General features: G+C 47.0%; 2 protein-coding genes across 14 annotated transcripts in view; one reads left to right on the top strand and one right to left on the bottom strand.

Annotated features, from left to right (window-relative positions):
• Positions 1-16,124, bottom strand: part of CHD9 (chromodomain helicase DNA binding protein 9) — a 246,200-nt gene that overhangs the window by 225,803 nt on the left and 4,273 nt on the right. The window lies entirely within an intron of this gene.
• The window catches only part of CHD9NB (CHD9 neighbor), a 12,926-nt gene continuing 12,382 nt past the window's right edge, over positions 15,581-16,124 (top strand). For both annotated transcript variants that reach the window (XM_055078970.1, XM_055078969.1), the window contains exons 1-2: positions 15,581-15,622; positions 15,756-15,922. In XM_055078970.1, the coding sequence (XP_054934945.1) occupies positions 15,599-15,622; positions 15,756-15,922 (191 nt within the window). In that variant the 5' untranslated portion in view covers positions 15,581-15,598. The remainder of the gene's footprint in view (positions 15,623-15,755; positions 15,923-16,124) is intronic.

Raw genomic sequence — 16,124 nt, 5'->3', positions numbered from 1 at the left:
GAAACCAAGTCCTGACTGTGACATTAGAACCCCAAACCCAGCCAGGACCACCAGTGATAACGTGATTTATAATAAGCAATAGAAATATTTGGTCTTCCTCCATAGTTCTTGGCACAGAGGTCCTAAAACTCTTGGAATTTCCTTAATGAACAGAGCAGTAAAGATGTCCCTTGTTATGTTCATAATGTGGCTTTTGGAAAGCACCTAAGGATGAGGGCTGGTTACCAGAAGAACCAAACAAGTGATCAGAAGGTTGGAACTTTCAGTCGCACCCTTGCTGACCTCCCGGGAGGGGTGAGGGCTAGAGATAGAGTTCAATCCCCAATGGGCAATGATTTAATCCATCATGCCTATGTCATGAAGCCTCCATAAAACCCCAAAAGGACTATTTTCAGAGAGCTTCCGGGTTGGTAAACACGTGATCTGGGTAGAGTAGTGGGCTGGGAGAGGGCATGGAAGCTCCGCCCCCTTTCCCCATACCTTGCTTCATGCATCTGTTCCATTTAGCTGTTCCTGAGTTATATCCTTTCATAATAAACTGGTAATCTAGTAAGTAAACTGTTTTTCTGAGTTCTGTGAGCCACTTTAGCAAATTAAAGGAACCCGAGGAAGACGTTGAGGGAATCTCTGATTTACAGCTGATGGGTCAGAAGCATAGGTGATGACCTGGACTTGTAAATGGTGCCTGAAGTGAGGTGGGCTTGGAGTGAAGGGAAGTTGCATAACCTGTGGGACCTGACAGGTATTTCCAGGTAGATGGGGTCAGGACTGAGTTGAACTGTAGGACACCCATCTGGCATCTCAGAGAATTCCTTGGTGTTGTGGGGACAACCCCCTCCAAACCACACACTGGAAAGTGGGTGCAGAACCCTCTCACCAGCGCTGGACTTCTCAGCTTAAGGTAAGGCGCCAAATTCCTTTTTTGTCCAAAGGCATCTTGGGTTGGATTTTCTGTCCCTGGTTACCAAGAGAAACCTAATGGACACAGTATTACCTCATTTAATCTTTTCACCAGCTGTGAGCTAAGTATTGGAACCCCTAACTCTACAGATGAGGAAGAGAAACAGGCACAGAGAAGTGATGTGATGTAAATGGTGCAGGCAGGATTTGAACCTGGCCTCCTGGCCCCTGGAGCCTGCATTCTATCCACTCCGCAGGGGCTTGGGAATACAGCTGAGTCTCATAGTCACCTCCGTCACAGACTTCAGTCAGCAGTAGAGCATCTGCTGGCAGAGGAGAGCCCTGATTCTCTTGCAGCCAGTGGCTGAAGGAGGACCTAATTCACTTGGTGTTCTCTGCTGCATGCGCCCTCTTCCTGGAAGAACAACACCAATAGAGGAGGAGCTTAGTCAATTCCTGCAGGGTTTAAGCTTGATGTCAAGGGCCTGGAGAGCTTGGAATGGCCCAATATCTTCTCCTTCCAAGGACTGATGTTCAGTGTCTACCTTTTAGAGTTTTTGTTTTTTTGTTTTGGTACGCAGGCCTCTCACTGTTGTGGCCTCTCCCGTTGCAGAGCACAGGCTCCGGACGCGCAGGCTCAGCGGCCATGGCTCACGGGCCTAGCCACTCCACGGCATGTGGGATCTTCCCGGACCGGGGCACGAACCCGTGTCCCCTGCATCGGCAGGCGGACTCTCAACCACTGCACCACCAGGGAAGCCCTAGAGTGTTTTTTTTTTTTTTTGGCTACGCTGCAGGATCTTAGTTTCCTGACCAGTGATCGAACCCACGCCCACTGCAGTGGACGCGCGGACCCCTAACCACTGGACCACCAGGGATTCCCTAGAGTTCCACTCTTTTCTCTGAAGATACCACAGTCTGGTAAAAATGCAAATACCTCTCAGGCCTCCAGGGCTTACAACCTGAGCTGCTATCAGTGGTGACAGTTTTGTAGGAATAATGGCTTTGAGAGGGGTTTAGGGTACCAGGTGCATGGCTGGGCTGGTAATGGTGGCACTCTGGAAGAGGAAAAGGGTGCAGAAAGGGACATCTGAGAATTGGATACATTTCAGTTGGTTAAGGGAGCAGGTCATCCATGTAAGTGTGATAATGGGATCAAATAATACGCTATCTGGGATTTGCTGCAAAATAACAGGGGGATGGGGAAAGTAGGTGGAAATATAGATGAAATAAGATATATACACTAATATGTATAAAATAGATAACTAATGAGAACCTGCTGTATAGCACAGGGAACTCTACTTCACTTCGCTGTACAGTAGAAACTAACACAACATTGTAAAACAACTATACCCCCCCCCCAAAAAAAGATTGGCCATTAGTTGATCATTGTTGAAGCGAGGTTACCAGTACATGAGGGTTTATTCTGTCTACATGAGCATACATTTGAAATATTCCATAGTAATATTTTAAAGTATAATGAATAATTTGAAAAACATGATTTAAAAAATGTGTTTTGTGCTTTATTCTTTATATCTTGCATGTACCTCAAAAATGTTCTTTCCCCATTTTAAAGATGGTAAAACTGAGGCTCAGAGAGTTTAAGTCACTTATGCAAGGTGGAATTGAGAGCTAAACCCAGGCTTTCCAACTCCTGTATTCCAAGGATAGTCTGCGGCAGAGGGCAGCAGAGGCAAGTTGGCAGCCCCTGCTTGACGGGGGCTGACAGGCAAGGACGGGGACTAGGTGAGCCAGTCTTGTCCACATCCAAGTCTTGCCGAGAGGCAGCCCAGCCTGTGTGTAACTGGTGTGGCGAAGACCCCGGCAGGGCCTCACGGATTCACTGAGTGCACAGTGAAAAGCTCCTGGCCACTGATTTCACATGCTTCTCAGTAGTTAAGAAAACACTGAGTCCAGCACAGCAGGCTCTGGCTCTGGACCCTTTCATGGGCATCCTGAGGACTGCTGCCTGAACATCTGGGTCTGATAAAGCCCACGTGGGCTTCCCTGCCGCCTTTGCCATAGCTATTTCCGCACGTACCCTTGAAGCTCTGTGCGTGTGGCGGGTCTTTTCTTTTCTTTCCTCCCAAACATATGGATTCCCAGCTCCTATTTCAAACTCAAATACTCCTCTGCTATAAACTCCCCAAAGCTCTCAATTTCCTTTTTCCATTGCTCATTCTTTCCTGAAGTGCATGAAAAAGCCTCTCTTAGCTCTGTTCCAATTTCCTTGTTTATGAAAGAAGGGCAAGGAGAACAGTGATTTCAATGATCAAAGTCAAGCAAGCCCTGATTCCTTCCTTAGGAGAACACACCTCAATGACCTGGGAGATCCCAACTTACCAGGTACGAAAACAAATCACAGGAAAGCCCTGACTCCCCCCAAAACACTCATCCTGCAGGAAGCCTGATACAGTGCCAGCTGCTTCCTTTATCTGGCTGAAACGTCCTCTTTGAAAACCACTAATGGAATAGAAAGAAGAAAAGAAATGGGCATGATTCCCAGAAGGTTACTGCTGGAGTGGGAGTGTGTTATCTGGGAAGGGAAGAACAGGTCCTTGCCTGCTCCTTAGCCTGTGGCCTTGTGTTTCTTCATGATGATGGCAACTTACAACTTAGAGGCAGAAAGAACCCAGTCCTCAGCACTGAAACACTGGACACATCAGCACCAACAGGGTGAGGGAGGAAAAGGGACTCAGTGCATCATGAAGCACCTGGGGGACAGAAGGTTCCCCACCCAGGGAGAGACCCTCAGGTGCCTTCAGGGGCCCAGCAGGTAACATAATGATAAAAGGCAGTGGACATTGGTTTCAGCCTGGAGGAGCCCTGGGTAGTAGCAGCGGGGCCTGGAGACAGCAAGTCCTCTCTGGAGGGGGCAGCAGCCATTCACCTCTGGCTGGTTATTCTTGTGGAAGAACGTGAGCCTGGTGTCGCCAGATCTTCCATTTTTCCAAAGACGTGGAGATCTGGATTTTACATGAAGTCTCCCAGTTTGGGAACTGATTTTGATGGAAAATATTGCCAAGGCTGACGTTATGAGCTCAATAAGATCTGTCTTGCAGTGCGAGTTCACCCAAGCACCCCTGGTTTGCAGCCCAGACCTAGTAACTGGTCCTCTACACCTGCAGTGAGGTCGGCAGCGCTGGGAGAAGTAGACAGGAAGAGGTCAGAGGTAGCCACGGGGCAAAGGGTATCACCTGGCACAGGAAGGAGGTAGCCCTGCCTGCTGTTCCCGGGCTCATAGAACACTCGCAGGCTTCTGTCATGTTACCACGCTGGATCTGCTACCAGCTGGGTCCTTACCAACAACGCTCCCATCCCCTTTAGAAATTCTCCTCCTCCCCAAAGCAGTTCATGTGGCTAGCTCAGAACTCTTTCTTTGCGGGAGGCAAGTCGACACTTCAGCCTCTGACCACGTTCAAGATAACCTTCAAGGGCTTCCCCTGGTGGCGCAGTGGTTGGGAGTCCGCCTGCCGATGCAGGGGACACGGGTTCGTGCCCCGGTCCGGGAGGATCCCACATGCCGCGGAGCGGCTGGACCCGTGAGCCATGGCCGCTGAGCCTGCGCGTCCGGAGCCTGTGCTCCGCAAGGGGAGAGGCTGCAGCCGTGGGAGGACCGCGTACCGCAAAAAAAAAAAAAAAAGAAAAAAAAAAAAGATAACCTTCAAGACAACTTAAGATCCACCTGCCCGTGGAAGAAGCAAGTGACACCTTCCTTTCTCTCAGGGTTGACAAAACCATGACCAGCAAATCTGCATCCTTAAGGAGCTCTTTCTTTCCCCACAAAAAGTCACATTGTGCTTTGAGGATAACTTCTGTTCCTCATCTCTGTGAGAGAGAAAAGAGGCACAGAGTTGGGAGCTACTTGCCCAAAAACACATCTGGGAGGACTCCGAATAGCTGGCAGAAACATGCGCTAAGCTATTTTTTTTAAAAAGTTCAGGTGTCTTCCTGATTTGTACATAATAACGGTAAGTAGAATTTCCTCACAATGGGATGGTGCAGTAATCTAGAAGGCAGAGAGAGATGAGAAAAGCTTTTAGGCATGGGAATTCCCTGGTCGTTAGGACTCCGTGCTTCCACTACAGCAGCCCGGGTTCAATCCCTGGTTGGGGAACCAAGATCCCACAAGCCTTGGGGTGTGGCCAAAAAAAGAAAAAAAAAAAAAGGTACGATCATGGAATCTCTCTCTCTGGCATTACCTTTACTCTACCAGGTAGGTTCTTTTATTCTTGCAATTCCCTGTATATAGGGAATGAGAAAGATGCGTGGGAGGAGATGACAAGAGAGTTTCAGAGCAAGGGAAAGTACATTGCACAAGCGATTGCCTGCAGCAGGGTGTGCACGTGAATCTCTGGGTCTGGATTTGCATGCTTCGTCTGCATGCAAGCCATTTTGGTAGAAGGAGAAGTGTTGTTTCTATACTTCAGTAAATACAATACCCTCCTAAGAGAACCTTCATGACTCCTGTCTCTCTCTCTCTCATCTCACCAATACACTGTTGCTAGTCATCTAATCAATATATATTTATTGAGCACCTTCTCGGTATCTGGCACTGTGATATGCGCTGAGATTACATTGATGAACAAGAAAGACACAGTCCTTGTCCTCAGGGGACCCACAGTTTACGAGGGAATCAGACAAGTGAATGGGAAGATGCCATTCAGTGGGGTAAGCCCTCAGATGGGGGAAGTGGAGGTGGAGAGGGCATGGAGGAGGAAGCGTGACCTGATAGGCTTGCAGGAGGAGTGGGGGAACGTATTCTGGGAGAAGTGAGGTCTGGGCTGAGATCTGAAGGATGAGTTGGAACGAGACAAGGAAAGGGAAGGGGAGCATTTCAGGCAGAGGAAACAGCATGGGCAGAGATCTGGAGGTCAGATTCTCCCTAGCACTGGATGAAAAGCTACTGTTTGCACTAAGGCAAGTTCCATCCTGGGGAGGGTTTCAGGGGAGTTCTGGAGCCAAGTATGGGCCCAACGTGGCACTGGTCATAAGCCAACCTTAAAAATCATTGTTCTCTGATTTAAACTGCTTAGTTAAAAGCATTTAAAATGGTCTCCAGTCCTCAGGGTGCTCAGAATATAGGATGGAGAAGTACGTGCTCAGGGGACACTGGAATATAGTCCCTCCTCCTAAGGACACAAATAGTAAGGGTAAAGCACAGAACCTGAGAAAAACTGACTTTTTAATTCTGGTTTACAACAGAGGACAGAGAAAATTCATACTTTTGTCCTCTCTCTCTCTCTCTCTCTCTTTCACACACACGCACACACACGCACGCACACACACACAAGCACTCTCCTGGTGAGCTAGGCAGGTTAGATTTTTTATGTTATTTTTCACAGAGGAGGAAACTGAGGCTCAAGGAGGCAAAGCATCCAAGGTTATTGGCTCATTCATTCACTCACTGACTCAACAACCATTAGTGGAGCACATGCTGCCAGCAGGCTTGCACACAGCGGTGAATGACACACATACTCCCTACTCGTGGGAGCCAGGGTTCTAACCCATTTCTTCCAATTTCCACCGCAGTGCTCCATCCAATACACGGAACTGCAGTTGGCTATGTATTCTCTGGTGCACCACGTCAGTGGACGGGTGTTTACGGTCCTGTGCCCTGTCTTTGTCAGCACTACCCCCAGCCCCAAACATACCATCGAGGCAAAAACAGCAGAGTTGCTATGCAAATGTATCTTCAAGGCAAGGTGCAGACCCAGATTTTCCCTGTAGGTCCCTCTTGTATGGAAACTGCACCAACCAAAGGATGTCCTGGCCCTGGTGGTCTTTGAGTCACTGGGAAATTTCCCATTGCACCTCCACCCCCTGTACTAGCCCAAAGCGACGGCTTTTAAACCCTCACCTTTTGCAAGCCTTCCCTCTAAACACTGTCCCATGGAAGTCGGGATGGGATAAAGGTTCTTTCAAAGCAAACTAGGGAAGACTGAGGGGGAGGAGAAAGCAGGCAGTGAGCAAGGGAGGAGGAGACACCAGGCCCACTCTGCTTCCCGCACAATTGTGCTGTGAGCCAAATCTGGCCAAGGTCGGAGAGGACTGGCTAAACCCAACCAGACAGACATCCCTCAGAGATGCCTGGCAGAGGCTGGTGTATCTCCCCAGAGCCTGGGCAATGTTATTTCCTGGGGCGAAGCAAGTCACAAAGGATGAAAGCTGATGACTGAATGTCTGGGGCAGGGTGGGAGGCTTTGCCAGGAGGTGGAGGTGGAGTGGTGGAAAGGGAGGAGGGGAGGAGACTTGGCTGGTTTTGCACAGACACATCTCTTCATTTTTCCAGACTGGAAAAAGCTGTTTGCACTGTGCACATTTGCAGAGAGTCACAGTATTTACTACGCTTCCTGGCTCGACAGATTTCTTTCTGTCATTCAGTCAAACGCAGCTTGTATTTTTCATAGCCAGAGCCGAACAGACCGTGGAGGCTCTTCCCCCACGTTGTGTTCAAAAACACAGCACGAGTGACTCCGAAAGCCCGGCTCACGTGGGCAGCAGGAGCGGGTGGTGGTAGCGTGTTGTAGAGATAAAGACCCATGTTTAGAAAAACACTGTCTTCCCCTTGGAGGGGTTTAATGACGCTCCTTGTTTTCCCGGCACACATTGTTTTTTGAGCAGCCGGAAGAACCAACTGCTGTACTAGAAACTGATTCCTGCCCTTTGCATGTGACTCTCGGTTATCCATACTGACAGCGGTGGGCAGTTCAGGTGAGTGGGATAATTTTTAAAAGTGGTTAATAATAATAGAGGGCTTCCCTGGCGGTGCAGTGGTTGAGAGTCCGCCTGCCGATGCGGGGGACGCGGGTTCGTGCCCCGCTCCGGGAAGATCCCACATGCCGCAGAGCGGCTGGGCCCGTGAGCCATGGCCGCTGAGCCTGCGCATCTGGAGCCTGCGCTCCGCAACGGGAGAGGCCACAGCGGTGAGAGGCCCGCATACCACACACACACACACACACACAAAAAAAAAATAATAATAATAATAGAGAAAATCCTTTCTTGCCAAAATCTGCCTGTCCAGGGAAAGTTATCTGTTGAACCACTGTACGCTTGCTAAGACATTAATTCAATCCAACAAACATTAACTGAGCATGCCCCATGTGCACGGTATGGTGACAGGGGTGGAAGTGTCCAAGCTGACCACAACCTAACATGCACTTTACCTTTTTAATAGAAAACAGCGTGTGAGCCCAATGGCATGCACAGCCAGTGGCGGAATTCCAGGCACTAGGGATGGGCCAGGTCAGTAAGGAAAGTCTGTCGGCGGTAGGAGAGGGGAGAGCTATCCCAAACCCCTTCACATCATACTCCTAGGTTCCTGTATGTGTAATACCAGCCAAGCCACCACACTGGGAGTGTAGTCATCAAATCTTGCTCAAAACCTCAGAGTCATGCTGCCCGAGAGTCAGAGAGTGGGTGGGTGCCTCAGCTTCAGAGAGGACATAACGACGTATTCAGGCAACCTCTGACCTCGCCAGCCAGGGGGAAGGTAAATAAACAGATACCCTTGATGACACAGGATAGCATCACCTGATGCAATGGAATAGAGCCTCTAACTTCGTCCTCTTCTTGGGTTGGCAAAGCACGGAGTCCTCTTGCATTAATTTAAAGAGAGAAAGGGCCCACCCAGACTTCTCCTCAAACCTGCTTTTGAGCCAGGAGCCTTGGGACTTGGAGGGGTGGAGGCAGGCGGAGGAAAGTAGGAGAGGGTTTTTAGGGGACCAAGGGAGTCAGGGGAGCTAGGAATTCTGTACAGTCCAAGTTGACGATGCCAGATGTAGCTCAATTTTTTTTTTCTTTTAAAAGACTATTATGGGTTTCCTTTCCAAAGTGGAAATGCAGGGATGGGAAAAAGAGTTTCAGTTGCTATGGAAACAGGAGTTGGCTGGGCCTGTAGGAGCAGCATCTGGAGTAGAGCTAGTGGCCGGGAACCTGGCCCCACGACAGAGGGAGCTTCCGGCTGGGGATGAGACAACAACAGGCTTTAGCAGGAAGGAGAAGGAGGAAAGATGAGAGAAAAGGAGACAGAGACTGTGTCTCCAGACATCGCAGCCTGTGAATTCTGCAGACGTTAGCAGGGATACAGAATGGGGTTTGTGTGTGCATGAGTGTGAGTGGCTGTGTTGTGTGTGCATCCCCACAGGCCAAAAAAAATGAGAAGCAAAATAAATCCAATGCCTGAAAAAGAATGGCCGAGAAAGCCCTAAGACAGCTGAATGACTGAAGAGGAGAGGCTGGCCATTTAGGAGCCTTCCAGGAGGTTGTGGGAAATGCCTGAACAGGGACTGGCCCTCACATGCTGTGCTCCCTCACCTTTTGTCCTCACACAACTCCTCAAATTGAAACTGGTGTGGGCCAGCAACACAGCCGACAAAATCCCCACAGGGTTAGCAAGACTACGGGTGCCGGTAAGCTGGTTGTTCTATTTCATCTGCACCTCCCCGTGACCGTTTTTGTTCCGGGTAGAAAGTATCCATGACCCTGGGACTCTGGGGTCTTCTAGCCTGAGGCTTTGAAGGGGTCTGGATGTTCTCAACATCACATTCTGGGGAGATGCTTTGATTAGGCCTATGGTGACTTTAGGCCTTTGCTGGATCCCTCAGCAGGGCCCACCTGAGAGAATATTATGCCATTCCCACTCCTACCCCAGTAACAGGGACCACCCAGGCCCTCTCCTCCCACCACGTGGTGGTAAGTAGATAGGGAGACCTCACATTTATGAAGGGACTCCAAGTTAGGCTTCTGACACTATATAATCCTATCACTCTCTCTATATAATATGCTGCCCCTGAGAAACACTGAGAGGATCATACAGCTTAAATGGACCACCACTCTGGTATCTTGTTTTGTATTTCTTCATTTTGCAATGCATCAGGAGCCTCAAAAAGTAGAAGTGAGCACAAAGAAGAATAAAATACTTAGGACTAAACTTAACCAAGGAAGTGAAAGACTTGTACACTGAAAAATGCAAAACATTACTGAAAGAAATTAAAGAAGATACAAATAAATGGGAAGACATCCCATGTTCATGGATTAATATTAAGATGACACTACTACTTAAAGTGATCTACAGATTCAATGCAATCTCTACCAAAATCCCAATGATGTTTTTTGCAGAAATAAAAAAATCCATACTAAAATTCATAAAGAATCTCAAGGAACCCCAAATAGCCAAAACGATCTTGAAAAAGAACAAAGCTGAAGAACTCAAACTTTATGACTTCAAAACTTATTACAAAGGTACAGTAATCAAAACAATATGCTACTGGTATACAGACAGACATATAAACTAGTGGAATAGAATAGAGAGCCTAGAAATAAACCCTCAAGTACATAGTCAAATGACCATTATGACCTTATTTCAACAAGGTGCCAAAACAATTCAATGGGGAAAGGACAGTCTTTTCAACAAATGGTGCTGGGAAAACTGGATATCCAAGTGCAAAAGAATGAAGCTGGACCTTCACTTTATGCCATATACAAAAATTACCTAAAATGGATCAAAAACATAAACATAGGCTCTGAAAATGTAAACTCTTATGAGAAAACATGAAAAAAAAAAGCCTCATGTCATTGGAATTGGCAATGATTTCTTGGACATGACAACAAAAGCACAGGCAACAAAAGAAAAAATAGGTAAACTGAACTTCATCAAAGGTAAAAACTTCTGTTTATCAAAGGACACTACTAACAGAGTGAAAAGGCGGACTGGGGGAAAATATTTGCAAATCACATATCTGATAAGGATTAATATCCAGAATACACACAGAACTCCTGACTCAAAACAACAAAAAACTCAAACTGATTAAAAATTGGGCAAAAGATTTGAAGAGACATTTCTTCAGATATTCAAATGACCAATAAGCATATGAAAAGATGCTCAACATCCTTAATCATTAGGAAAATGCAAATCAAATCCACAATGAGATCCTATTAGAACTATTAATGAAAAAACAAACAAACAAACAAAGCAAAATAACAAGTGTTGGCAAGGATGTGGGGAAATAGGAACCTTTGCCCATTGCTTGTGGGAATGTAAAAAGGTGCAGCCACTGTAGAAAATGGTAGGCGATTCCTTCCTTCCTTCCTTCCTTCCTTCCTTTATTTATTATTTTTGGCCGTGCTGTGTGGCCTGTGGGATCTTAGTTCCCCGACCAGGGATTGAACCTGTGCCCCCTGACTTGGGAGCACAGAGTCTTAAACACTGGACCACCAGGGAAATCCCAGCAATTCCTCAAAAGATAAAATAGAGAGTTATCTTATGATCCACTCTGGGTATATACCCCAAAGAATTAAAAGCAGAAATATTTGTACATCCATGTTCATAGCCATATTATTCACAATAGCCAAAAGGTGGAAGCAACCGAAATGCCCATCAACAGATAAATGGATAAACCAAATGCTGTATATGCATACAACAGAATATAATTCAGCCTTAAAAAGGAAGGAAATCCTGACATATGCTACAACATGAATGAACCTTAAAGACATTATATGACGTGAAATAAGCCAGTCACATAAGGACAATGATTGAATGATCCATCCTTATATGTAAGGTACCTAGAGTTGTCAAAATCATAGAGACAGAAAGTGGAATGGTGGTTGTCAGAGGCTGTAGGAAGGAGAAAATGGGGAGGAAATTAAAATTAATTAAACAATTAAACCCATTGTTTAATGAGTATGGAGTTTCCATTTAGGAAGATGAAAAAGTTCTGGAACCACCTGGAGATGGATTGTGGTGATGGCTGGTTTTATAACAATGTAAATGTACTTAACGCCACCGAACTGCACACTTTAAAATGGTTAAAATGGGGGCTTCCCTGGTGGTGCAGTGGTTAAGAATCCACCTGCCAATGCAGGGGACATGGGTTTGAGCCCTGGTCCGGGAAGATCCCACATGCCGCGGATCAACTAAGCCCGTGCACCACAACTACTGAACCTGCTCTCTAGAGTCCGTGAGCCACAACTACTGAGCCCGCGTGCCACAGCTACTGAAGCCGGTGTGCCCTAGAGCCCGTGCTCCACAACAAGAGAAGTCCCCGCAATGAGAAGCCCGTGCACCGCAACGAAGAGTAACCCCCGCTCGCCACAAACAGAGAAAAGCCCAAGCGCAGCAGCAAAGACCCAACACAGCCAAAAATAAAATAAATTTTTTAAAAAATTTAAAAAATAAAATAAAATGGTTAAAATGGTAAATTTTATGCCCTGCATATTTTACCATAATTAAAAATATACATATACAGGTACATAAAAGTGGAAGTGACCTAGGGTCAGCATCTAGACCTCTGAGGAGTCCAGTTAGGCCCAGTAACCACCGAGGAAACGGCCCTTCCCCTACTTCTTCTGTCTTGTCAAAACTTACCACAGGTGCAGACAAGACCACAGGCTGGTGTGGGAGCCCAGCGTGCGCAGGCGGGAGAGAAAGATGAACACAGACAAAGATTGCTGAGGAGGACGCAGGGTCTAAAGTGATAAGGGCTTTCGGGCAGGAGTGGACACAACTGCCAGGAGCTCTGGCGGTTCTGTGGAGGAGGGAGGCGGGACTTCTTGCTTGGCTGCTGAGCAGTGTCAGAGAGGAAGTGGTGTTTAAGGGGGGTCTGAGGGAGTGAGGACGTGCAGCTGTGTGAACTGGTGGAGGGCATCTAGGTGAGTTGTTTGTTTGGCAGGCGTGTGGTGTGACTGAGGGGCGGAAGTTGGGAGAGGAGGCTGTGTCGGCAGAGAGGGGAGGCGACCTGGGAGAAGGGTACCCCGGGCAGGAACTTCTCTGCCACACCAGCCTGTGGTCTTGGAAGGGAAGCACTGAAGAGGCATACTTGGCCTTGATTTGTAACCTTCTGGAGCCAGATGCAGATGGATTGTGAACTGACAATAATAACAACTTCTAGTGACAGAGTACTTACTAAATGCATCTTAATAACCCTAAGCGGCAGGTAGCAATCTCAGCTCCACTTTCAGCTGGGAAAACCGACGCCCCAGTGATAACACACACACACACACACACACACACACACACACACACACACACCTAGTTAGTGGTGGGGCTGGAGTGTGAACCCGGGCCTACATGGGTCCCAAACTGGAATACATATAAGAAAGCCCTCAGGAGCTAGCTTAAAAACATAAATTCCATTCCCGGTAGCCAAAGCTGGAATAATTTGAACAACGAAACAAAGTAGTATTGGATAATAGCCTGGGGTATAAAATAAAATCCACAAGTCCATACTATTACAAATTTAAAAAAAAATTAATCAGTGGGAGAGAAGAGCCCAACCTCCCATGAAGAATTCTAAATAAATTATGTAGACACATGACCCTAAAGTACGGGGGACAGACTGCCCACTCCCTTAAGCGTGGGCTGCACATAATAATCTTCCTGGACTTCCCTGGCGGTCCAGTAGTTAAGACTCTGCGCTTCCAATGCAGGGGGTGCGGGTTCAATCCCTGGTCAGGGAACTAAAATCCCACATGGTACACAGTGTAGCAAAAAAAAAAAAAAAAAAAAAAAAAAAAAACTTCTTTCCAAGAGAACAGTATGGAACAGGGGAAACAGGGTAACTTCACAGAGAAACCTGCCAAATGCTACCTCAGCCACGTGATTCAGGGTAGTAGCAACAGTGGTAAGTCATGTTGATATTATGGACACGTCATGTGATGTGATGAAAAAAGGCACTTTATTTCTGTGGTCTTCCTCTCCAAAACCCATAACCCTAGTCCAACCATGAGAAAAATATCACACAAATTCCAATAGCAGGGTATTCTACAGTACATCTGACTGGTACCCCTCAAAACTGGCAAGGTCATCCAAAACAAGGGAGTTCTGAAACACTGTCACAGCCAACAAGAGCCTAAGGAGACACGACAACTAAATGCAATGTAGGACACTGGACAAGATCCTGGAATAGAAAAAGGACATTAGGTGAACACTAAGAAAATCTGAATAAACTATGGGCTTGCGTTATTAATACTGTATCAGTAGGGTTCGTTAATTATAACAAATGGACTATGGGTTAACAAACGGTTAGTAGGGGGACCTGGGTGTGGGGTATATGGGAACTCTCTGTACTATCGTCTCAATTTCTCTGTAAATCTAAACTGGTCTAAAAAAATAAAGTCTACTAAAAACAAACAAATTCCTGGGTTGACCCTCAGAACCCATGGCCTTCTGGTGCACATTTGCACAGCTGTAGCGGAGCTGTGAATGAAGTCAGGCGCACCACCTGCCTGATGACAGACTGAAGAGAAGCAGCAGATACAGCAGAATCTGCAGGGAGGGAGACAGTTCACTCCAAGGACACTGCATGCCTCTCCTCCATCAGACTCCTCGAGGTTAGGGACTGTGCCTCTCTCATTAGACTGGCAGCCTTCCTAATGTGAGAAGTGGATCTCCCCTGTCACACTGGGCAGCCCCTGAGGGGCAGGGCCCACTTTTCCTCTTGAGGAGCTCAAGGAGGCCCTTCTCAGCAGCCCCAGGGGCACAAATTCTCTATATGCATTTTATCTTCCTTTATGTAAGTCAAGGTTCTTCATATGAGTGGGAAAAGAGGTTATGCACAAAACGTACATTTTTAAAAATTGAAGTAGAGTTAATTTACAATGTTGTGTTAGTTTCAAGTGTACAGCAAAGTGATTCCGTTATACATACGTGTGTGTGTATATATAGATATTCTTTTTCAGATTCTTTTCCATTATAGGTTATTACAAGATATTGAGTATAGCTGCCTGTGCCATACAGTAGGTCCTGTTGTTTAACAAAATGTACATTTTTTAAAGGCTGGCAAAAGGTCTGCTTGCTCCAAAATAACAGGACTCCTAACTCTTTGGATAAGTATAACCAATGCTCATAAGCAGCAAACTCAATAATTTGGATGTAGTGCCTTAAGCCTCCTCTTCCACCCACTCCCTCTCCAGTTGCCCCCTGTATCCCAGTCCTCAGGAATAGATGAGTGATAACAGTAGTAATAGCTTCAAATTGTGATGCTGCCTATTCTATAATGGAGCAAAACTCAATATCCCAGAAAGCTGCTTCTTGGTTGCAAGAAGCTGTTACTTGGAGGTACACAGCAAGTCACCCCAAAATGTGGGGACAGTATATCAGTAGAATGCATATAAAATGTCTGTGATGACTGATCTGCAAAAGTTCTTAAGGATAGGACAGGATGTGCCTCTGGACAAAGCAGGAAGAGCAAGGCCTGGAAATCAAATCAAGACTTGACAATGGAAAAAAAAAAAAGCCAATTGTATTAACATAAGCTGAAAAATATTAGGTAGAGAGAAATGGTGATGTCTGAGGAGCTGAGAAAAGAGGGTAAGAAAGAGCAAGTCTTTGAGAGTCTATCTTCTCCCACGTTGTCCAGGGTAGTGGGAATCCCTTGCGCATTCCAGGCCGCTCAGAGCTTCCCAGAATTCTCTCTTGTTAGGGATCTTAAGCTTGGTCCAGGGAGCAGTAGGAAGGCAAAGCCTCGGTAATTGATTAGTCACGTCTATCATGAGCACAGAGATGGGGAATCAGGCCAGGAGTGCTGCCATTCTGGACCACTGTACCCCTCAGAGGATACAAATATCTTAGGCCATCCTGGCTATTAAAATCATTCATCTTGTTCACCTTGTTTGGATTCCAGGAATGCCAAGCTTCTAAGTAGAATTTGGCATCCCCTGTGACTTTCCTACAGGGGAAAGAATGGGCGGATAGGCTGACATGAAGTGTTCAGGCTGCTTCACGGTGCTTGTCCCATTGTGATTTAATATATTTGTGGTCTGGCTTCCTCACCAGGCTGCTGTGAATTTGGTGATTCTGTCCTTTTTAGCCTGATCACTTCCATGTGCACTAAAGGCACTCCATCTCTGACCCGCAGAGAATGAGCCGCAGCCTCCAGCCCCCTGTCATGCTGGCCCTGAGGGGTTCTTCTGACATTGCCAGCCAGCTGCGCTTTGCCACGCCAATCACCCCGACCACAGCCCGCTACCCCGAGCCCGGAATGAGCTGTGGGAGGCCTGCAAGAAAAGCGCTACAGCGACCAAAGTAAGTTCTGTTGGAATAAAAAAGAATAAGGAAGAAAGAGATCCTGTGCTTGGGGCAAGACGCCAAGTACACATGACCGGAAACAAGCGGAAGGAATGGGCAATGTTTAATCTAGAGCAGGGAAGATCCGGGGGGGGGGGGGGGCAACCAGTTCCCTGTCGCCAGATACCTGCAGGGCTGCAGTGAGGCAAAGGGGAGAGAT

This window comes from Physeter macrocephalus, chromosome 17 (genome assembly GCF_002837175.3).
Source record: "Physeter macrocephalus isolate SW-GA chromosome 17, ASM283717v5, whole genome shotgun sequence".
In the NCBI taxonomy this organism is placed as follows: domain Eukaryota; kingdom Metazoa; phylum Chordata; class Mammalia; order Artiodactyla; family Physeteridae; genus Physeter; species Physeter macrocephalus.
This window is presented reverse-complemented; position numbering and strand designations above follow the sequence as displayed.